The 25,348-nt window shown below is 42.8% G+C and overlaps 1 protein-coding gene across 3 annotated transcripts in view; it reads right to left on the bottom strand.

The window, feature by feature from the left end:
• Positions 1 to 1,097: 1,097 nt before the first annotated feature.
• The window catches only part of hacd3 (3-hydroxyacyl-CoA dehydratase 3), a 105,925-nt gene continuing 81,674 nt past the window's right edge, over positions 1,098 to 25,348 (bottom strand). For 2 of the 3 annotated variants that reach the window (XM_073032822.1, XM_073032820.1), the window contains 5 exons: positions 18,430 to 18,557; positions 16,509 to 16,621; positions 9,319 to 9,425; positions 9,025 to 9,156; positions 1,098 to 1,250 (listed from right to left, as the gene is read on the bottom strand). In XM_073032822.1, coding sequence (XP_072888923.1) covers positions 1,174 to 1,250; positions 9,025 to 9,156; positions 9,319 to 9,425; positions 16,509 to 16,621; positions 18,430 to 18,557 — 557 coding nt within the window. In that variant the 3' untranslated portion in view covers positions 1,098 to 1,173. The remainder of the gene's footprint in view (positions 1,251 to 9,024; positions 9,157 to 9,318; positions 9,426 to 16,508; positions 16,622 to 18,429; positions 18,558 to 25,348) is intronic. The other variant, XM_073032821.1, reaches the window with a different exon arrangement.

Below are 25,348 nucleotides of genomic sequence, written 5' to 3'. Positions count from 1 at the left end.
AGCAACACCTTTACTTCCTTGCAAGTCTGTGGAAATGCAGCATGACATCTAAAACATTGACAGACTTCCTATAGATGTGTAGTGGACAGTGTATTGATTGGCTGCATCACTGACTGGTATGGAAACACCTGTGGCTTTGAATAGAAATCCTATGCAAGGTGGTGGATTTGGCCCAGCACATCATGGGTAAAAAGCCCAACCATTGAGCACATTTACATGAACAGTACTGTAGGAAAGCAGCATCATCATCCATGACCAAGGGGGGATCTTACTGCTGCCATCAGGTAGAAGATACAAGAGCCTCAGGACTCCCACCACCAGGTTCAAGAACAGTTACTACCCTCAACCATCAGGCTGTTGAACAAAAGCAAATAACTGCACTCACTTGCCCATCCACTGAGATGTTCCCACAACCAATGATATCACTTTAAGGACTCTATCTCATGTTCTCATTATTTATTGCTATTTATTTATATTTGCATTTGCAGTTTGTTGTCTTCTGCACTCTGGTTGATCTTTCATTGTTCCTGTTATAGTTATTCTATAGATTTGCTGAGTATGTCCACAGGGAAATGAATCTTAAGGTTGTATATAATGACATACATGTACTTTGATAATAAAATTTACTTTGAACTTTGAGAAATATTCTAAAGCACAAGTGTCAGGTAGCATAGCAGTAGCATAATTTTGTACCGTTACACTCATCTCAGTGTACAACCTGCAATGGATTTCTTGTTTGAACGATATAATGAAGATTAAAACCACATAGTCAAAATTAATTATTCCAGAAAGAGAGAAGATTAATTTATCTAATAATTCCCACCTAATTATTGGGATACCAGTATTCACACCTTCATTTAAGTCTATCAGCCAGTTAACTAAGTGAAATGCAAAAGCAAATTGAAAAATTGCAGTTTTTTCTAAGTGTAAAATGATAGTCACAAATCAATTTTCCTCACACAAGATATGGATTTCTTCAAACATGTATACAAGGAAAATAAAGCTGGAATGAGTTTGGTCACATTGGCAGCAAGACAACAATGAGGTGAGTGCCTGCACCCGAGGGTGGCAGCCAAAGAGAAAATGGTTACTGTGACTTTCTACAAAATGATATTTTTATTAGAAAGGCAAGGTACACTGAATTGACTGAAGTGTTTCTTTGAGACATGCCTCCTAATACATCTTGTACTTCTTTGGTCGGAGACGCTTGTAACGTTGTTTGTACAGGTGCCGGCAATTAACAAACAAACCTGGAAAACAGAAGAATTGGTTCATAATGAAGACAGCTGCCTGATTAGCAAGTTGCCATATTCAAGCTTTTCTAACACTACCATGAAATGTCATGCAATTTCATGAAATTCCTCTCAGTACCTAAACTACCTACTGCCTGTTGACCACACTTCAAAAAGTCCTTTTGAAACATTCTGTGGTGGTCAAGGATATTATACAAGTGCCAAGTTTTTAAAAATGTTCCATTTGAAGTAAACAAATTAACTATAAAACATTTAAACAAAGAGCACAGAACAGTACACATATCCTTTAACCGGCTCCAACATCAATAACTAACCTTTTCCACATAGCCCTCCATTTCTCTATCAGCCATGTACCTATCTAGGAGTTTCATAAATGTTCCTAATGTATCTGCCTCTATCACCACCCCTGGCAGCATGTTCTATGAACCCGCCACTCAGTTTTTTAAAAAACCTATGACATACCCCGTCTACTTTTCTCCAATCACCTCCAAATTATGCCCTCTTGAACTAACTACTCTGCGGGGAAAAAGTCACTCGCTGTCCACTTTAGATAGTCACAGAAACATGCCCTTTGGCCCATCTAGTCAACGTCAAACTTATTCTGCCATCCAAATAACCTGCACCTGGACCATGCCCCCATACCCTTCCCATCCATATACCTATCCAATATTTTCTTAAATATTGAAATCAAACCTGCATTCACCATTTTTGTATTACTTCTATTATATCTTCTCCCATTCTCCTACATTCCAGGGAATAAATGCACCTTTCTCTATAACTCAGGTCCTTAAGTCCTGGCAACATCCTTGTAAATTTTCTCTGCACTCTTTCAATATTATTGCTATCTTTCCTGTAGGTAGGTGATCAGAACTGCACACAATACTCCAGATTAGGTCTCACAAATGTCTTGTATAATTTCAACATAACATCCCACTCCTTTACTCAATACTTTCAATGTTTCCAAACATTGGACACATAACCCTATCATCACTTTCAAGAAATTATGGATCTGTATTCCCAGATTTCTGTTCTGCTGCACTCCATAGTGCTCTACCACTCACCATGTATGTCTTACCTTGGTTTGTCCTCCCAAAGTGAACTCACACCTGTCTACCATTTTTCAACCCATTTTTCCAGCTGGTCCAGTTCCTGCTGCAAGCTTTGATAGATGTACTCACAGTCCACTACATTCCCAATCTTGGTGTCATACATAAATTTGCTGACCTATGCTTCATATCATCTTGTATACTTCTATCAAGTCACTTCTCATTACCTTCTGCTCCAAAGAGAAAACTTAGCTCATTCAATCTATCTTCATAAGACATGGTACCTTATTCAGGCAGCATCTTGGTAAATCTCCTCTACATCTTCTCTAAAGCTTCCTATCAGAATCAGGTTTAATATTACCAGCATATGGCATGAAATTTGTTAACTTAGAGGCAGCAGTACAATGCAATGCATGATAATATTGGGGGGGAAAAGTAAATATATTTATTAAATAGTTCATTTAAAAATAGTGCAAAAACAGAAATAATCAATGAGGTAGTGTTCATGGGTTCAATGTCCATATAGAAATCGACTGATAGAGGGGAAGAAGCTGCTCCTGAATCACTGAGTGTGTGCCTTCAGACCTCTGTGCCTCCTTCCTAATGGTAACAATGAGAAGAAGATGTCCTGGGTAATGGGGGAGGGGTGTCCTTAATAATGGATGATACCTTTCTGAGGCACTGCTCCTTGAAGATGTCTTGGATACTACAGAGGCTGGTACCCAAGATGGAGCTAATTTTACAACTGTCTGTAGCTTCTTTTGATCCCGTGCGGTAGCCCTGCCCCTATACCAGACAGTGATGCAGCCTGTCAGAATGCTCCCCACAGTACATCTGTAGAAGTTTTCAAGGGTTTTAGGTGACAAACCAAATCTCAAACTTCTAATGAAATATACAAACATAAGAAATAGGAGCAGGAGTAGGCCATCCGGCCCATCGAGCCTGCCCTGCCATTCAATAAGATCATGGCTGATCTGTCCATAAACTCATCTCTATCTACCTGCCTTTTCCCCATAACCCTTAATTCCCTTACAATACTATGCAAAAACCTATCTAACTGTATCTTAAATATATTCAGTGATGAAGCCTCAACTGATACCCTGGGCAGAGAATTCCACAGATTCATTACTCTCTGGGAAAAACAGTTTCTCCTCATCTCCATACTAAATCTTCTCCCTCGAATCTTGAGGCAATGTCCCCTGGATCTAGTCTCACCTGCCAATGGAAACAACTTTCCTACTTCTATCTTTCCTAACCCTTTCAAAATTTTGTATGTTTCTATAAAATCCCCTCTCATTCTTCTGAACTCCAGAGAGTATAGTCCCCAGCAACTCAATCTCTCCTCATGGGTTAACCCCTTCATCTCTGGAATCAACCTAGTGAACCTCCTCTGCACTGCCTCCAAAGCCAGTATATCCTTCCTCAAGTTTGGCGAGCAGAACTGCATATAGTACTCCAGGTGCGGCCTCACCAGTAACCTGTATAGTTGCAGCATGACCTCCCTGCTCTTGAATTCAATCCCTCTAGCAATGAAGGTCAACATTCCATTTGCCTTCTTAATAACCTGTTGTACCTGTAGGCCAACTTTTTGCAATTCATGCACAAGCACTCCCAAGTCACTCTGCACAACAGCATGCTGCAATCTTTCACTATTTAAATAATAATGTGCTCTTCTATTATTCCTTCCAAAATGGATAATCTTGCATTTACCAATGTTGTATTCCATCTGCCAGACCTTGGCCCGCTCACTTAACCTATCTATGTCCCTCTGCCTACTCTCCACATCCTCTATACAATTTGCTTTTCCACTCAGCCACAAACAAGAGAAAATCTGCAGAATCTGGAAATCCAAGCAACACACAATATGCTCGAAGAACCCAGCAGGCCAGGCAGCATCTATGGAAAAGAGTACAGTCAACATTTTAGCCTGAGACCCTTCAGGAGAATGAAATGCAGCCACTGTCTTGCCTTCTTTATTGCTGCATCCATATGTTGGGACCAGGTTAGATCCTCAGAGAACTTGACACCCAGGAACTTGAAATTGCTCACTTTCTCTGCTTCTGCTCCTATGAGGATTGGTTCATGTTCCCTTGTCCTACTCTTTCTGGTTCACAATCAGCTCTTTGGTCTTACTGAGTCAAGTGCAAGGTTGTTGCAGCGACACTACTCAACTAGCTGATATATCTCACTCCTGTACACCCTCGTCTCCATCTGAGATTCTGCCAGCAATAGTGGTATCATCAGCAAATTTATAGATGGCATTTGAGCTATGTATAGCAACGCAGTCATGGGTATAGAGAGAGTAGAGCAGTGGGCAAAGCACACACCCCTGGGGTGCACCAGTGTTGATCGTCAGTAGGAGTTGATACTAATAACAATCCACACAGATTGTGGTCTTCAAGTTAGGAAGTACAGGATCCAATTGCAGAGGGACATACAGAGGCCCAGGTTCTGTAGCTTATCGATCAGGACTGTAGGAATGATGGTAAACGCTGAGCTATAGTTAGTCAATCAACATCATCCTGACATTCGTGCCTATAATGAGGTGAACAGAACTGGACACAATATAGAGTGGCAACATTACTTTGTGGATCTTGAGCACAATCTCCTCTGACTAAGGCAGGCCAATGACTGTTTGTTCCTTTCCATATTTGCTGCCTGACCTATTGTGTTCCTCCAGCATATTGTAAGTGTTACTCTGGATTTACAACATCTATAGAATCTCGTGTTTACAATATACCTTCTTAACAACCGTATCAACCTACAGTACTGTTCAAAAGTCATAGGCACATATATATATATAGCTAAGGTTGCGCAGTACTGTAGTAATTTTATGTATTCCCCTGTACTGCTGCCACAAAAAAATTCATGACATACGTGAGTGATGATAAAACCAATACTGATGTGGACTGAGTGGAAAAGGGGCAAGGAGAGGGGAATTGTGGTTGGGAAAAGGGGAAGGAGAGGGAAGTACTAGAGAGATATTCTGTAATGATGAATAAACCAATTGTTTGGAATCAAATGACCTTGCCTGGGGTTTCAGGGCCAGATAACTCTCCGCCATTCAATCATGGCTGATCCTTTTCTTTTGTATCTCCTCAACTACCATTTCCAGCCTTCTCCCCATAACCTTTAATGCCATGTCCAAACAAGAACTTATCAATCTTTGCCTTAAATACACCCAATGACCTGGCCTCCGCAGCTGAATGTGGCAATAAATTCCACAAATTCACCACCCTTTGGCTAAAGAAATTTCTCCGCATCTCTGTTTTGAAAGGGCGCCCCTCTATCCTGAGGCTGTGCCCTCTGGTCCTAAACTGTCCACCATGGAAACACCCTTTTCACATCTACTCTGTCTAGGCCTTTCAACATTCGAAAGATTTCAATGAGATCCACCGTCATCATTCTGAATTCCAGCGAGTACAGACCCAGAGCCATCAAACGTTCCTCATATGATAATTCTTTCATTCCTGGAATCATCCTTGTGAACCTACTCTGGACCCTCTTCAATGCTAACACATCTTTTCTAAGATAAGGAGCCCAAAACTGTTCACAATACTCAGGGTGAGGCCTCACCAGTGCCTTCTAAAGCCTCAGCATCACATCATTGCTCTTGCATTCTAGACCTCTTGAAATGAATACTAACATTGCATTTGCCTTTTTACCATACTCAACCTGTAAATTAACCTTCTGTGGGACTCCCAAGTCCCTCTGCACCTCTGATGCTTGAACCTACTCCCCATTTAGATAATAGTACACACTATAGTTCTCTTTACCAAAATGCATTATCATTTGTTTTCCAACTCTGTATAACATTTGCCACTTTTTTTGCCCACTCATCCATTTTGTCTAAGCCCTGTTGCAATTGCAATGCTTCTTCAGCACTACCTACAGCTCCACCTATCGTTGTATCATTTGCAAACTTTGCCACAAAGCCATCAATTCCATTATCCAAAACATTGACAAACAATATGAAAAGTAGTGTTTCCAATACTGACACCCTGAGGAACACCACTAGTCACTGACAGCAAACCTGAAAAGGCCCCTTTTATGCCCACTCACTACCTCCTGCCCGTCAGCCATTCCATCTATCCATGCCATTATCTTTCCCATACAACTTTATCTTGTTAAGCAGCCTCATGTGTGGCACCTTATCAAATGCCTTCTGAAAATCCAAGTAAATGACATCCACTGCCTCTCCTTTGTCCACCCTGCTTGTTACTTCCTCAAAGAACTCTTAACAGATTTGTCAGGCAAGATTTCACTTCACAAAAACCATGCTGACTTTAACTTATTTTATCATTAGTCTCCAAGTACCCTGAAACTTCATCCTTAACCCTGGTCGCAGACTCTCAGGCAGAATACACCCCAACTACTACCTGGTCTTCTATGACCAAGACAATTCTATATCTACATAGCCAAGTCCCTGGACCCCATAACTCCTGATTTTCAGAATGAGCCTACCATTGGGGAGCCTTGTCAAACACTTTACTAAAATTCTTATACCCCACATCCACTGCTCTACCTTCAACAATGTCATTTCCCTAAAAAATTTAAACAGGCTCGTGAGGCATGACCTGGCCCTCACAGAGTCTTGCTAGCCATCCCTCATCGGACTATGCTTCTCCAAACACTCGTAAATCCTGTCTCTAAGAACCCTGTCCAATAGTTTGTCCACCATTGATGCAAGACTCACTGGTCTGTAATTCTCAGGAATATCCCTATTACCTTCCTTTCATGGGACAAACATAAGAATAGTGTGCCAAACTGGACAAATGTAGCTAGAACAAAGATAGGAAGTACTGCAGTATGTCTAAAAATCACTTTTTTCATAAGTTATTAATATAACTTACGTGCATAGCCACAAAACTGTTGATTCTCACTCATGTTTCTAATAATATAGCCCAACTCTATACAAAAAGAGTCCATGGGAATGATTTTGAAGTATGAACTGATTTGATTCTCAATGCATGGCAGTCAATGTCTGGTTCTTAGCCATTCCCTACAATATGGATACTGAGTCCCACTATGTACTGGGATATGGATATGGATATGAATTGCAGTCAATTTTCGATTTTTAGCCATTCCCTACAAAACAGATACCGAGTCCCAGTATCTACTGGGGTCTGTGTTTCTATGGGATACGGATATGAATTGCAATCAATGTTTGGTTTTTAGCCATTCCCTACAATACAGATACTGAGTTTCTGTATCTACTTTATATCATAGGGAATGGCAAAAAAACAAATGGCATTTCTGCTGAGAAAGCGTTGCTGGGAAAGTGGAAGCAGATTATAATAGTGGCATTTAATAGGACAGAAACCAGAGGGAAACAGACCACATGCAGGTTGATACTCCACTTAAACTGGCATAAAAATTTGGTCAGCACAGATCAGAGATTGCATTATGATCAGAGATTAAGGGAGCTAGGGCTTTACTCTCTGGAGAGGAGGATGAGAGGACACATGATAGAAGCATACAAGATATTAAGAGGAATAGACAGAGTGGACAGCCAGCGCCTCTTTCCCAGGGCACCGCTGCTCAATACAAAAGGACATGGCTTTAAGGTAAGGGGTGGAAAGTTCAAGGGGGATATTAGAGGAAGGTTTTTTACTCAAAGTGGTTGGTGCGTGGAGTCAGTGGTGGAGGCAGATACACTAGTGAAATTTAAGCAACTACTAGACAGGTATATGGAAGAATTTAAGGTGCAGGGTTATATGGGAGGCAGGGTTTATAGGTCGGCACAACATTGTGGGCCGAAGGGCCTGTACTGTGCTGTACTATTCTATGTTCTACAGACAATGGGCCAAAAGGCCTCTTCGTGTGCTGTAATGTTCTATTTTCTTATCTGTAATTATTCTTAAGATGTCTTACTCAAACCATTTATTGACTGTAGGTATTGTGTATATTATTATTCTGTATTTTATTATTAGTTATGTCTGCACACTGTTAGGTGTATTTTTAAATATTGCTACTGTAACAAAAGTATTTCCCACTTGGGATCAATAAAGTATTATTATTATTAAGGTTGAGAGAAGAAAGGTATAAAAAGACACTGGACCTCATCTCCCATATGTAGAGACCCCATTTACACTTACATCCTGAACTGATTTAGTATTCTATGCATCAACTGCTTGACAACTGAAATACAATCAGTGGTCACTTTATTAGGTACAGTTGCCCGTTAATGCAAATACCTAATTGGCCAATCACTCAGCAGTAACCCAATGCATGTAGACATGGTCAAGAGGTTCAGTTGTTGTTCAGCCCAAACATCAGAATGGGGAAGAAATGTGTTCTAAGTGACTCTGATCGTGGAATAATTGTTGGTGCCAGGTAGAGTGGTTTGAGTATCTCAGAAACTGTTGATCTCCTGGGATTTTCAAACGTGTCTCTAGAGTTTACAAAGAATGGGTGCAAAAAAAACCCCAAAAAAAACATCAAATGAGCAACAGTTCTGTGGGCAAAAACACCTTGTTAATGAGAGATGTCAGAGGAGAATGGCCAGACTGGTTCAAGCTGACAGGAAGGTGACAGTAACTCAAATATCCACACATTACAACAGTGGTGTGCAGAGGAGTATCTCTGAACACGCAACACATTGAATCTTAAAGTGGATGGGTTACAGCACCAGAAGACCACATCATGTTCCACTCCTGAATCTAATAGTGTGGCCACTGATTGTAATCAAACATACAAAAATTTCACTAGAAATTGGTACTTACCCAAGAACATCATAATAAGGTAACCTCGTAGAAAATATGAAAAACTGAATGAGATGTTGAGTGGGTTGGGCAGCTGGACAGTAAATCTTCCAGTTTCCTCAAAGTATGGAATAGATTGAACCACACAAACTGCTGTGGAAGAAGTAAGGGAAATGAAAGTGAATGTTAACAAGCACAAACCAGCAATTATGTGCGATTTCAAAAGGAAGAGACAGTCACCAGGAGCTCATACTCCACTCAGAGCAAGTTATTTCACAACCCAATAATGAGAACATTAAAAAATTAACAACCAACCTTCTGAAGTTACTCCCAGTGGATAAAGAGGGATCCAGATGGTGTATCGGATCCAGGTCAGGATTTTCCATTCTGTTCCTATACATGATAGCATGTAGTAGGGATACCTGTTTCATTAAAATAATGATTCATGTACATAGCGTTGTCTCAGTAGCATACAAAACCTGCACAGAAGACAGATGTGGCTTTACCACGATAAGTGTCCCTTCTCAGTACAGTAAAGTGCCCATTCATTAGTGTAACTGCACTAAATCCAGATAATTTGTAAATAAGCCTGCAGGTCAAATTAAATTTCACCAACTGTGCACAAAGAGGACATGAGAGATGCTTTCTCCTGTCCCTCGTACACCTCCCAGATAAAAGGCCGCACAATAGCTATCATGCACTGAATCGTCCTAGGCTGTGCTTCTGTGATTGTTAATTAAACAAGTGTGGTGCAACAACAAGGATGGTAAATGAGTTGCCATTTTCTTGACATTGCTAATGACCCTGTCATTATTCCCTTTGAAGTAAGACTCATTCCCTAACCAAATTACACAGTCCAACTTCACAGAAAATTGATACAACAAAAACAGTCTGTACCTGAAGCATTCTAGGATGTGCAACATTTAGATTATTGATACAACACAGGACATCATCCTCACTTCCTTGTACATGTTCTCAGCATGGGAAGGAACATTGAAGGAATGCTCCTGAACTTACAAATGCCCAACTTGTGTACAAGCAGTACATATGAACAAGCGTTTGGGAGACCAGAATGGATATGCTACAGCTATATTACTACAAGCATCTTATGCTACTTGGGAACTTAGTGCACAGCTGTATTTCCCACTGTTCACCTTCACCCTCTCCCTTTCTAGCACCATCTTCTTATCTGGGAGTCATCTGCTGCTTCAGTTTCTAAACACAGCCTCCCTTCAGCTCATCATCCTACCATGTCCTCAGTGCACTAATCACCTCTGGCTCCTACCTCACTACTCTCCCCACAGAATGATAGTCATGCAGCACGAGGTCCTTCAGCCTCACCTGTTCATGCTGGCCAAGATGCCTATCTCAGCTGGACCCATCTGCCTGCATTTGGCCCATAACTTTCTAAACTTTTCCTATCCATGTACCTGTCCAAGCACCTTTTAAACGTTGTTAATGTACCTGACTCAACCACTTCCTCTGGCAGCTCATTCCATATATGCATCACCCTGTGAGCAGAAAATTTGCCCTTCAAGTTCCTAGTAAATCTCTCCACTTCCATCGAATTCTTGATGGGAGAAAGATTGTGTACACTGGTCCCATCGATAGCCTTCATGATTTAATGCACCTGTACATGATCACCTTCCAGTCTCCTATGCTCCAATGAATAAAAACCTGGCCTGCTCTACCACTCTCTATATATTCAAGCACATCCTTATGAATATTTTCTGTATTCTTTCCAGCTTGATGCCATTTTTACAACAGCAGGGTGACCAAAACTGAACACAATACTCAAAGTGAGAATACAATAAACCAACCTCTTGTACAACTTCAACTTAACTTCCCAATTTCTAAACTCAGAGTGCTAAGTGATGAAAACCAACATGCCAAAAGCCGTCTTCACTACTCTGTTTACCTGTAACACCAATATCAGGGGAGCACATACTTGTACTCTGTTTTATAACAGTCCCCAGGGCTCTACCATTCACAGTTCTACCCTCATTTGTCTTCCCAAAATGCAACACATCACACTTACTTCAATTAAACTCCATTTGCCTTTCCTCGGCCACTTACCCAGCTGATCAATATCACTCAATAATTCTTGATAACAATTTTCACTGTACTTAAAAGCAGCTATTGTCATTTGCAAACTTACTAACCATGTCTTGCACATTTTCATTCAACTCATTGACACAGATGACAAACAAGAGGCCTGATCTTCAAAGGCCACCAGCATGAAAACAGCCTTCCCTTACACTCTGTGTGTGGATCCAACTAGCCATTCTCTGCAACCCAACTTTCCATTAGGTGACCTTCAAAAAGAACTCAAATCAAATTCATGAAACCATGATCTCCCACAAATAGAACTATGCTGACTAACCTTAATCTTATCCTTCAGAATCCCGTCCAGTTTGTTCCACATACCCATTTACACCCCTCCCCACATGTAGGTTTATAAAAATTTTCCCTTCAGGTCCCTTTTCAATCTTTCCCATCCACTCCACTAATTTTCCCACCATTGATTTTTAGGCTGATCAGCCAGTAGTTCCCTGACTTGACCTATGAAACCACGGCATATTAACCATCTTTCGGCCTCTGCTGCCTCACCCATGTCAATATTTCTGCCACAGTTCCAGCACCTTGTTTCCCAGCTTCCACAATGTGCTGGTTGGAAAGAGAAAAAAGAACAAAACAAATGGGCAATGGGAGCTCTGTGTGTTGTGGGGGGGGGGGGGGGGTTGAATCACACAACAGAAGGCCAAATAACTTCAAATTCCTTGATGTTGATATCTCAGAGGATCTATCTTGGGTACAACACACTGATGCAATCATGACAAAGACACACCAGTGGCTCTACTTCATTTGGAGTTTGAGGGGATTTGGAACGTCAACAAAGATTCTCACAAATTTCTGCCAATGTATGGTGGAGAACATTCTGCATGGTGTGGAGTCTCCAATGAGCAGAATCACAAGAGGCTGCAAAGTATTCTAAACTCAGCCAGCTCTCTCAAAGGCACAAACAGAAAATCTGTAGATGCTGGAAATCCAAGCAACACACACGAAATGCTGGCCAGGCAGCATCTGTGGAAAGAAGTAGTCAACGTTGGAGGGGTGAAAGCACCTGAGGGAGGTGATGGACAGGCAAGGAGATAAGGTGAGAGAGGGAAAACGGGATGGGGAATGGTGACGGGGTTGGGGGGGTAAGGTCTATTACCAAAAGCTCGAGAAATCAATGTTCATGCCATCAGATTGGAGGCTACCCAGATGTAATATAAAGTGTGTTCTTCCAACCTGAGTGTGGCCTCATCACGAGAGTAGAGGAGGCCACGTACTGACATATCAGAATGGGAATGGGAAGTGAAATTAAAATGGGTGGTGTTACGAATGTGCCACAACTCTGAGGGGCCGAAGGGTACAAAGTAGCCCCCTCTTTTTTGAGAATCGCAAGATCGCTATTAATTCAGGTCTGGGACCCAGGAAATGAGAGAGACACACAGAATCCACAAAGGTTTGGAATGTGTCCTGGCCTCAGCAAGACGGAACCATTGATAATGGCTATTGTCTCTTGGAGACGGAATTGTGTATTGAGTACTGTACTATTCATTGAAGCCCTCGGGGGTGACCAGAGTGGGCTGGTTGAGGGATTGCATCATCCCAACCTGATTGACATCTGAGACCCCGTGAGTAAGGATAAAAGAAGGTCTGGGGAACAACCCCTTCAGACGCACCGGGAGAAACGCTAGAAATCCCATGACAGCGTTTAATAGCGACAGCCGGTGGGGCTCGCGTGCGTCCTATTCCCTCGCCAGGGAATTGGCAGGCTCGCCATGGAAGAACGGCTTTAGCTAAAGGAGAGGCCACACCAATGGAACTCTGGAAGGATCGAAATCATAAAAGGAAAAGCCGGCAAGTTCTAAAAATCTCTCTGGACTCCAACCAAAGGCTGCAGCCTGAATGAACTGAGTCACTTTTATATTTCCATCGGACGATACATTATCCCCTAGACAACGATAGAGCTTATTTCTCATTGATTATTATTATACCCGCACTTTTAGATTTAGTATTGACGACATATTATCTGTATGTTTGCATTGATATTATTTTTGTGTATTTTTACTAATAAATACTGGTAAAAATAGTACCATCAGGCTTCAACGGACCTCTCTATCTTTGCTGGTAAGTGACCCAGTTACGGGGTTCCTAACAGTGGCCACTATAAGATCCTGATTCTTATGGTGGACAGAGCATAGGTGCTCAGTGAAACGGTCTCCCAATCTATGTCGGTTCTCACTGATCTACAGGAGGCCACACCAGGAGCACTGGACACAGTATATGACCCCAACAGACTCACAGGTGAAATGTCGCCTCACCTGGAAGGACTGTTTGGTGCCCTGAATAGTAGTGAGAGAGGAGTAGGTGTAGCATTTGTTCCGCTTGCAAGGATAAGTGTCAAGAGGGAGATCAGTGGGGAGGGATGAATGGACAAGGGAGTTGTGTAGATCCCTGTGAAAAGCAGAAAGTGGGGGGGGGGGGATGTACTTGGTGGTGGGATCCAGTTGGAGATGACAGAATTTCCAGAGAGTTATGTGCTGGATGCAGAGGCTGATGGGGTGGTAGGAGAGGTCAAGAGGAACCCTATCTCTGGTAGGGTAGCTGGAGGATGAGGTAAGAGCAGAGGTGCGTGAAATAGAAGAGATGCGGTTGATGGCAGCGTTGATGGTGGAGGAAGGGAAGCCCCTTTCTTTGAAAAAAAGCAGACATCTCCTTTGTTCTAGAATGAAAAGCCTCATCCTAAGAGCAGATGGAGGAATTGAGAGAAAGAGATGGCATTTTTACAAGTAACAGGATGGTAAGAGGTGTAGTCCAGGTAGCTGTGAGAGTCCGTAGGTTTATAACAAACATCAGTAGATAAGCTGTCTCCAGAGATAGAGACAGTGAGATCGAGAAAGGGGAGGGAGGTGCCGGAAATGGACCAGGTAAATTCGAGGGCAAGGTGGAAGTTGGAGGCAAAGCTGATGAAGTCGACGAGCTCGGCATGGGTGCAGGAAGCAGGCCCACTGCAGTCATTGACGTAGCATAGGAAAAGTGGGGGACGGAAACCAGTGTAGGCTTGGAACATAGACTGTTCCACATGGCCAACAAACAGGCAGGCATAGTTTGAACTCATGCAAATGCCAATGGCTACACCTTTTGAAGGAAGTGGGAGGAGCCAAAGGAGAAATTATTAAGAATGAAGACAAGTTCCGCTAGACAGAGGAGAGTGGTGGTGGAGAGGAACTGGTTGGATCTGGTGTCCAGAAATAAACAGAGAGCTTTGAGGCCTTCCCTGGTGGGGTGGGGGGAGGTGGATGTGTATAGGGACTGGACATCGATAGTGAAAATAAAATGACAGGGGCCAGGAACTTGAAATCATTGAAAAGATCCAGAGCATGTGAAGTATCACGAATGTAGATAGGAAGGGACTAAACTTGGGGGATAAGACCGATTCGAGGTATACAGATACAAGTTCACTGGGGCAAGAACAAGCTGAAACAATGAGTCTACCTGGACAAGCGAGTTTGTGGATCTTGGGTAGGAGGCAGAAACTGGAGGTGCAGGATGCGGGAACTATGAGGTTTGCAGCAGTGGATGGGAGATGACCAGAGCTAATAAGGTCAGTGATGGTTTTGGAGACAATGGCCTGGTGCTCCTTAGTGGGACCCTGTTCAAGGGGTAAGTAAGAGGAGGTGTCTGAGAGTTGTTGCTGAGCTTCAGCAAGGTAGAAGTTAGTCCAGCAGACTACTACGGCATCTCCTTTATCTGTGGGTTTGATGGTGAGATAAGGATTAGTGTGCAGGGAATGGAGAAGTTAGAATTGGAGAGAAGAGTGTTGAAGTTGAGATGGTTGATGTCCTGTCAGCAGCTGGCAATGAAAAGGTCCGGAGCAAGCAGAAGACCAGGGCAGGGTGTCCAGGAAGAGAGGAAGGTAGAAGACAAGGTCATTGGTGCAGGGTGGAGAGTCCTGGCCGAAGAAGTACGCTCGGAAATGGAGGCGGTGTCGTGGTGGGAGCTCAGCGTCATGGTGGGTGCGGAACTTGCTGAGGTGTGGGCGCAGGGGGACAAAGGTGAGGGTCTTACTGAGGACAGAACATTCTGCCTCAGAATGAAGTTCCGGTATGAATGTAAAGGCACAACCCCTCCCCACCATCAAGGACTTCTTCAAGAGGTAATACCTCAAGAAGGCAGCATCCATCATTAAGCACCCTCACCAGAATAAGTGTTTTTATTTCAACTATCAGAGAGCAGGTACAGGAGCCCAAACACTGATCCACACTCAGTTCTTTAGGAACAGTTTCTTCTCTTCTGCCATGATTCATGAAGACTAACTTCATACTCTTGCACTTTATTTTTATTGTAACAGTAATTTGTTAATCCTGCACTGGACTGCTACCACAAATCCACACATTTCACAACACTAAACCTGCTCCAATTTATCTGCCTCTTAAAAGAGAGCCTAGAGCATTGTCAGAACCACCAGCACCAATGAATCTGCTGTAGTAAGTCGGTGGGAGGAAAGGAATTACCGACGTTTCCACTCAAAACTCTACATCAGAACTGAAAGGGGCCTGTCTAAAAATGGAAGGGAAATAGTGAGATACGCATTTGAGATGACTGATAGATTCAGGAGGAGTATAAGGTGACAAACAGGTTGTATCAGGTATGGGAGGGCAAGTACGCGATTTTGGAGTTAGGGTATCATAGCAGCTGAATGATACGTGAAAGCAGATTTAGAGGCAGATGCCTGGGGTGACAGATAGCTCGTGCTGGCTGTATAATCTACAACTCATTCTCCTCTCTCCCAACAGCCTCTGCTGATCGTTAAATCAACAGCAGACCCAACCACCCATCTTCGCCTTCTGGTTCTATACCCATCACTACAAACCAACCAACACACCCACCAACCACACACTGATAATACTCACTGCACACAATGACCATCGTGCCTACAATACCCATCAGACACACCGACTGCCCTGCCCCCCCAACTCTGACTGATGTGGATTCCATCTGCCATTCACCTCTTCCTGAATGGTTCCCATTCTCATCTCCTTTACTGATTGGAGTCCAGCACTGGGAACCCTTTGTGTTCCTGCTGATCTTTCTCCATCAGTTGTCTTCAACCTGCACACTCTTCTCCCCACCTTGCCCGGTCTCTCACTTTTTCTCTCTGTCTCTCCCTACCTCCATCTATCATTCACCTGCCACTGTCCCCAACTCCCACTCCCCTCCCTTATCTGGCAGAACCTGCCTTTCATCTTACACCCATCCTCAGCCCCAGCAATCATGTTGAGCTCCTTTCTCATCACTTCCCTTCCCCTCTTTATAAAGGTCATCTCCCCTTACTACTGAAAGTTGAGAGGCTAATCCTTTAACTGCTGAGATCCGCCAGTAGATTGTTGTTGCTCCACAGTCTTTTGACAATCAGTTGAATCTGAGATAAAGAAAGTGAGTGAAATACAAACCGGAACATTTCAATGATGCTCCAGAGGTAAAAGACGGCAAAAACTGCTGCTTTATTCTGCATTTCCGCCTGATTTCCTATTACCACAAACAGAATCATGATCCTTCCAATTACCTGTTAAAACAATTGGAGCAAAGATTACATTGGTAAATATCTCAACTATAAAAACAGGATTTGCACCTCAAAGGATGAAAATGCTTTGAAGGTTTTAAATACCTAATGCTTTATTTATATTTCTGCTCCTCTTTGTTTTGTACATAATGGCACTTAAAAATAGACTCACTCCCTAACCAAATTGCTAGGTTTATGTTTACTTTGGTGAGTCAAGTTGACTTACAGATAACAGTCTACATGTGAAGCACAACATTCAGCTTACTAAATGAGGACAACACTGGATTTCACTCAGTTCCTCACTGCAGGTTACAAGTCTTACAAACTTAATTGATTTTTCATTGAGGTGACAAAAGTGATGAATGAAAGTAAAACAAAGGATATTGAACGGATGAATTTTAGTGATACATTCATCAAGGTTCATCATGGTAGACTCAACCAAAAGATTAAGATCCATGAGATTCAGGGGAATTAAGGGTTATGGGGAAAATGCAGGTAGGTGGAGATGAGTCCATGGCAAGATCAGCCATGTTCTATTGAAGGGCAGAGCAGGCTTGACAGGCCAGATGGCCTACTCCTGCTCCTATTTCTTATGTTCTTATGGTAATTTGGCCACTTGGGTTCAGAATTGGGATAGAGAGTAGTAGTTGACACATCTTATTCTGGCTGGAGGATTGTGACTAGTGGTGGTGTTTCGCAGGGTCCTCTGCTGTGTGTGATATATATAATCATCTGGATGAAAATATGGATGTATAGGATAGCAAGTGGCACGGTGGATAGTGCAGAAGATTGCTAAAGGATAAAGCGATATATAGATCAGTTGCAGATATGGGCAGATGGTCTTCAATCAGGCAAGTTGCACTTTGGAAGACTGGATGTAAAGGGAAAGTATACAGTTAATGTCAGGACCCTTAACAGCACTGTGCAATGGGATCTCGGGGTCCAGGTCTATAGCTCTGTGAAAGTGGCTGCACAGGCTGATAGGATAGTAAAGAAGGCATGTGTATGCTTCCCCTTATTAATCGAGGCATTGATTTTAAGAGTCAGTAAGTTATGTTGTAACTTTATAAAACTTTATGTTAGGCCCCATCTGGAGTATTGCATTCAGTTCTGGTTACCATATTATAAGAAGTTGTAGACACTTTGGGGAGGGTGCAGAGAGAGTAGTTTACCAGGAAGCCCTATTAGAGGGCATGTGCTTTAAGATGATGGACAGACAAGGGTTCTTTTCTCTGGAGTTTGGAGGTTGAGGGGAAATCTGATAGAAGTTCATAAAATTATGAAAGGCATAGACAGACAGTCGGTATCATTTTCCCCGAGGTCAAAATGTCTAATAGCACAGGTGAAAGGAAGAAAATTCAAAGATGATGTGCATGGCAAGGCAAGTTGTTTTTTTATTAAAATAGAGTGTGATGGGTCTCTGGAATGTATTGCAAGGATGGTGGTGACGGCAGATACGGAAGAGGAATTTAAGAGGCTCTTATATATGTAAGCACATGAAAATGTAGAGGATGAAGGGATATAGACTATGAACAGGCAGAAGGGACTAGGTGTCATAAGCTTAATTAGCTCAGCGCACATGGTGGTATGAAGAGTCTTTTCCTGTGCTCTACTATTCAATGTCCTATACAAGCACATCCTGGAGCACAGTATTCACTGGCAGCTGTACACACACTATCTCAACAAGAAGCAAAGTAGAAGCAATATTTCTATGATTTTTACCAAAACATTTTCCCACAAGGAAAGGAGTAGTAATTTGCCTTTACCTTGGTTTCTTTCTACCCACTGTCCCATTCAATACCTATTCATACCTGGATTATTGCAGGTACCAATGCTGTTCTCACTAATCCCAATAGCGGGTTTATAACCTCCAGTATTGCAAGTATCTGACAAATGTTCATCATGTCACCTACTGCATGGAATGTATCAAATAAAGAATCTGCAGACAAACACAAGCAAAATAATTAGCACTTTACACAGCTACATCAACTAAACATAATACAGGCTACCCCCACTGCTCTCCCAACAGGATTTCTGTTTCTCTAGCCTCCGGATTTCCGTCCTCATCTTTGTTAAGCTGTTGGCCAAAACCCATTTCCACAGCCACATCCTCTTTCCTTAGCAAATTTCTCCATCTCGTTTACTCTTACATTAATAGTAAAAGGGTGACCAGGGAATGAGTGAGCCACAGAAAATGAGTGAGTATTTCTCATCAATTTTTACTGATAACTGAGAAGATCACAAAGGCAAAGGAATTAAGGCAAATGAGCTGTGATGTCTTGGACCACAAATTGCCAAAGTGGAAGTATTGGCAGTCTTAAAGTACATTAGGTTGGATAAGCCATGCTGGTTAGCCCTCCCAAAATGCAACACCACACACCTGGGGGCATTAAAGTTCATCTGCCATTTGCTAACACATTTTCTAAATAGCCTAGATCCTGTTGGATGCTTTGATAGTCTTCTTCACTGTCTATTCACACCCCGGATCTTGGATCATCTGCAGATTTGCTGATCCAGTTTACATTCTCACCTGGATCATTGATATAGATGACAAAAAACAATGGACCCAGAACTGATCCCGGCCGCACACCATTATCCACAGGGCCTCCAGTCAGAGAAGCAACCATCTACAACCACTCTCTGGCTTCTTCTGCAAAGCCAATGTCTAATCCAATTTATTATGTCTAATCTACAATTGTACTGCCACACACAGCTCCAATCTGCTGATTAAATTCACAGATGACACGGCTTTGATTGGGCTTATTTCTAGCAGTAATGAGAAAGCCTACAGAGGAGAGGTTGAGACCTCAACACAGTGGTGCCTGGATAACCATCTCTCATTGTCCAAAAAACAAAAGAGCTGATTGTGGATTACAGGGGGAACAGAGACAGGCTCGACCCAATCAACATCAAAGGGTCTGCAGTTGAGAGGGTGAGTAGTTTTCAAGTTCCTCGGTATACACATCATCGATGATCTCACTTGGACTGTACACACTGGCTTTGTGGCAAAAAAAAGCAGAACGGTATCTCTTCCACTTCAGGCAAATGAAGAAGTTTGGCATAGGCCCCCAAATCCTCAAGATCTTCTACAGGGGTATCATTGAGAGCATACTGACTGGCTGTATCACTGACTGGTACGAGAAATGCACCAACCTTAGGGTAGTGCAGTGGATGTGATCTACATGGATTTTAGTAAGGCATTTGACAAGGTTCCACACGGTAGGCTTATTCAGAACGTCAGAAGGCATGGGATCTAGGGAAGTTTGGCCAGGTGGATTCAGAATTGGCTTGCCTGCAGAACGCAGAGGGTTGTGGTGGAGGGAGTACATTCAGATTGGAGGGTTGTGACTAGTGGTGTCCCACAAGGATCTGTTCTGGGACCTCTACTTTTTGTGATTTTTATTAACGACCTGGATGTGGGGGTAGAAGGGTGGGTAGGCAAGTTTGCAGACGACACAAAGGTTGGTGGTGTTGTAGATAGTGTAGAGGATTGTCGAAGATTGCAGAGAGACATTGATAGGATGCAGAAGTGGGCTGAGCAGTGGCAGATGGAGTTCAACCCAGAGAAGTGTGAGGTGGTACACTTTGGAAGGACAAACTCCAAGGCAGAGTACAAAGTAAATGGCATGATACTTGGTAGTGTGGAGGAGCAGAGGGATCTGGGGGTCCACAGATCCCTGAAAGTTGCCTCACAGGTAGATAGTGTAGTTAAGAAAGCTTATGGGGTGTTAGCTTTCATAAGTCACAGGATAGAGTTTAAGAGATGTGATGTAATGATGCAGCTCTATAAAACTCTAGTTAGGCCACACTTGGGAGTACTGTGTCCAGTTCTGGTCACCTCACTATAGGAAGGATGTAGAAGCATTGGAAAGGGTACAGAGGAGATTTACCAGGATGCTGCCTGGTTTAGAGAGTATGGATTATGATCAGAGATTAAGGGAGCTAGGTCTTTACTCTTTGGAGAGGAGGAGGATGAGAGGAGACATGATAGAGGTGTACAAGATATTAAGAGGAATAGACAGAGTGGACAGCCAGTGCCTCTTCCCCAGGGCACCACTGCTCAGTACAAGAGGACATGGCTTTAAGTTGAGGGGAGGGAAGTTCAACGTGGAACGCACTGCCTGAGTCAGTGGTGGAGGTGGACACACTAATGAAGTTTAAGAGACTACTAGACAAGTATATGGAGGAATTTAAGGTTGGGGGGGTTATATGTGAGGCAGGGTTTGAGGGTCAGCACAACATTGTGGGCCGAAGGGCCTGTAATGTGCTGTACTATTCTATGTAACCTTGATTGCTAGGCACTGCAGAGTGGTCTGTAAATGTGAACATTTCTCCACTGAGGACAGATATAGCAGCAGATGCAGAAAGAAGCTCTAGAAAATCATCGTATACACAGTCACCTAAACCATAAACTGTTTCAGCTGCTTCTATCTGGCAAACGCTACCACAGCATTAAAGCCAGGAACAACACGCTACAGGACAGCTTCTTTCTACAAGCCATTAGACCTTTAAATTCATAGAAACATAGAAAATAGGTGCAGGAGTAGGCCATTCGGCCCTTCGAGCCTGCACCGCCATTCAGTATGATCATGGCTGATCATCCAACTCAGAACCCTGTACCTGCTTTCTCTCCACCCCTGATCCCTTTAGCCACAAGGGCCATATCTAACTTCCTCTTAAATATAGTAAATGAACCGGCCTCAACTGTTTCCTGTGGCAGAGAATTCCACAGATTCACCAATCTCTGTGTGAAGAAGTATTTTCCTCATCTCGGTCCTAAAAGGCTTCCCCTTTATCCTTAAACTGTGACCCCTCGTTCTGGACTTCCCCAACATCGGAAACAATCTTCCTGCATCTAGCCTGTCCAATCCCTTTAGAATTTTATACGTTTCAATAAGATCCCCCCTCAATCTTCTAAATTCCAGTGAGTATAAGCCTAGTCGATCCAGTCTTTCTTCATATGAAAGTCCTGCCATCCCAGGAATCAATCTGGTGAACCTTCTTTGTACTCCCTCTATGGCAAGAATGTCTTTCCTCAGATTAGGGGATCAAAACTGCACACAATACTCTAGGTGCGGTCTCACCAAGGCCTTGTACAACTGCAGTAGAACCCCCCTGCTCCTGTACTCAAATCCTTTTGCTATGAATGCCAACATACCACTTGCCTTTTTCACCGCCTGCTGTATCTGCATGCCCACCTTCAATGACTGGTGTACAGTGACACCCAGGTCTCCTTGCACCTCCCCTTTTCCTAATCGGCCACCATTCAGATAATAATCTGTATTCCTGTTCTTGCAACCAAAGTGGATAACCTCACATTTATCCACTTTAAATTGCATCTGCCATGAACTTGCCCACTCACCTAACCTATCCAAGTCACCCTGCATCCTCTTAGCATCCTCCTCACAGCTAACACCGCCGCCCAGCTTCGTGTCATCCGCAATCTTGGAGATGCTGCATTTAATTCCCTCGTCTAAATCATTAATATATATTGTAAACAACTGGGGTCCCAGCACTAACCCTTGTGGTACCCCACTAGTCACTGCCTGCCATTCTGTAAAGGTCCAGTTTACTCCCACTCTTTGCTTCCTGTCTGCCAACCAATTCTCTATCCACATCAATACCATACCCCCAATACCGTGTGCTTTAAGTTTGCACACTAATCTCCTGTGTGGGACCTTGTCAAAAGCCTTTTGAAAATCTAAATATACCACATCCACTGGCTCTCCCCTATCCACTCTACTAGTTACATCTTCAAAAAACTCTGTAAGATTCGTCAGACATGATTTTCCTTTCACAAATCCATGCTGACTTTGTCTGATGATTTCACCTCTTTCCAAATGTGCTGTTATCACATCTTTGATAATCGACTCTAGCATTTTCCCCACCATCGATGTCAGACTAACTGGTCTACAATTTGCCGGTTTTTCTCTCCCTCCTTTTTTAAAAAGTGGGGTTACATTAGCCACCCTCCAATCCTCAGGAACTAATTCAGAATCCAAGGAGTTTTGAAAGATTATCACTAATGCATCCACTATTTCTCGGGCTACTTCCTTAAGCACTCTGGGATGCAGACCATCTGGCCCTGGGGGATTTATCTGCCTTTAATCACTTCAATTTACCTAACACCAACTTCCCTACTAACATGTATTTCCCTCAGTTCCTCCATCTCACTAGACCCTCAGTCCCCTACTATTTCCGGAAGATTATTTATGTCCTCCTTAGTGAAGACAGAACCAAAGTACCGGTAGTTATTCAATTGGTCTGCCATGTCCTTGTTCCCTATGATCAATTCACCTGTTTCTGACTGTAAGGGACCTACATTTGTCTTAACCAATCTTTTTCTTTTCACATATCTATAAAAGCTTTTACAGTCAGTTTTTATGTTCCCTGCCAGCTTTCTCTCATAATCTTTTTTCCCTTTCCTAATTAAGCCCTTTGTCCTTCTCTGCTGGACACTGAATTTCTCCCAGTCCTCAGGTGTGCTGCTTTTTCTGGCTAATTTATATGTTTCTTCTTTGGACTTGATACTACCCCTAATTTCCCTTGTCAGCCACGGGTGCACTACCTTCCCTGGTTTATTCTTTTGCCAAACTGGGATGAACAATTGTTGTAGTTCATCCATGCGATCTTTAAATGCTTGCCATTGCATATCCACCGTCAACCCTTTAAGTATCATTTGCCAGTCTATCTTAGCTAATTCACGTCTCATACCTTCAAAGTTACCCTTCTTTAAGTTCAGAACCTTTGTTTCTGAATTAACTATGTCACTCTCCATCTTAATGAAGAATTCCACCATATTATGGTCACTCTTACCCAAGGGGCCTTGCATGACAAGATTGCTAACTAACCCTTCCTCATTGCTCAATACCCAATCTAGAATGGCCTGCTCTCTAGTTGGTTCCTCGACATGTTGGTTCAGAAAACCATCCTGCATACATTCCAAGAAATCCTCTTCCTCAGCACCCTTACCAATTTGGTTCACCCAATCTATATGTAGATTGAAGTCACCCATTATAACTACTGTTCCTTTATTGCATGCATTTTTAATTTCCTGTTTAATGCCATCCCCAACCTCACTACTACTGTTAGGTGGCCTGTACACAACTCCCACCAGTGTTTTCTGCCCCTTAGTGTTATGCAGCTCTACCCATATCGATTCCACATCCTCCAGGCTAATGTCCTTCCTTTCTATTGCATTAATCTCCTCTCTAACCAGCAATGCTACCCCACCTCCTTTTCTTTCCTGTCTATCCCTCCTGAATATTGAATATCCCTGGATGTTGAGCTCCCATCCTTGGTCACCCTGGAGCCATGTCTCTGTGATTCCAACTATATCATATTCATTAGTAACTATCTGCATATTCAATTCATCCACCTTATTACGAATGCTCCTCGTATTGACACACAAAGCCTTCAGGCTTGTTTTTACAACACTCTTAGCCCTTATACAATTATGTTGAAAAGTGGCCCTTTTTGCTTTTTGCTCTGGATTTGCCTGCCTGCCACTTTTACTTTTCACCTTACTACTTTTTGCTTCTACCCTCATTTTACACCCCTCTGTCTCTCTGCACTTGTTCCCATCCCCCTGCTACATTAGTTTAAATCCTCCTGAACAGCAGTGGCAAACGCTCCCCCTAGAACATTGGTTCCAGTCCAGCCCAGGTGCAGACCATCCTGTTTATACTGGTCCCACCTCCGCCAGAACTGGTTCCAATGCCCCAGAAATTTGAATCCCTTCCCCTTGCACCATTTTTCAAGCCACGTATTCATCTGAAATATCCTCCTATTTCTACTCTGACTAGCACGTGGCACTGGTAGTAATCCAGAGATTATTACCTTTGTGGTCCTACTTTTTAGTTTATCTCCTAACTCCCTAAATTCACCTTGTAGGACCTCATCCCGTTTTTTTACCTATATCACAATTCACAAGTCTTTACATTGCGACAGAGTCATAATGCAAAGATTTTTACTCCCTTACGTTGTGGGATGGATGCAAGATTTAAATAAATTCTAATACCTCATCTTGAATACTAAGGGACTGAACGTTCTTGACCAACCTCCATATGGGCCCTTCTCAAAAGCCTTGCTAAAGTCCAAGTACACATCATCTAATCCATTGCCTTCATCAACTTCCCTGGTAACTTCCTCGAAAAACTCTTAAGATGTTCTTAAACATGTCTTACCATGCACAAAGCCATGTTGACTACCCCTAATTAGTTGTTATCCTGGCACCACTGTATCAGGGTGTCAATCTCTCCTCTGTAGGCTTTCTCATTACCACTAGAAATAAGTGTCTATCCAAATACTTAAATGTCCGGACCTTAAAAATACCTTCCAATAACTTTCCCACTACTGATGTCAGGCTCACAGGTCTATAATTTCCTGGGCTATTCTTAAAACTTTTCTTAAACAATAGAACATCACCCATCTGCCAATCCTCCAACACCTCACCTGTGGCTAAGGATGTTTTAAATATCTCTGCTAGGGCCTCTGAAGTTTCTGTACTAGCCTCCCACAATGTCCAAGGGAACACCTTGTCAGACCCTGGTGATTTATCCACCCTATTTGCCTCAAGACAGCAAACACCTCCTCCTCTGTAATCTGTATAGGGTCCATGACCTTACTGCTGCAGTGCCTCATAACTCCCGAGTAAATACAGCTGCAAAATGTCCATTTAAGATCTCCCCCATCTCTTTTGGCTCCATGCATAGATGACCACACTGATCT

Source organism: Hemitrygon akajei, chromosome 30 (assembly GCF_048418815.1).
Source record: "Hemitrygon akajei chromosome 30, sHemAka1.3, whole genome shotgun sequence".
NCBI classification, from domain to species: domain Eukaryota; kingdom Metazoa; phylum Chordata; class Chondrichthyes; order Myliobatiformes; family Dasyatidae; genus Hemitrygon; species Hemitrygon akajei.
The sequence above is the reverse complement of the archived record's forward strand: the minus strand, read 5'-3'. Positions and strand labels throughout refer to the sequence as shown.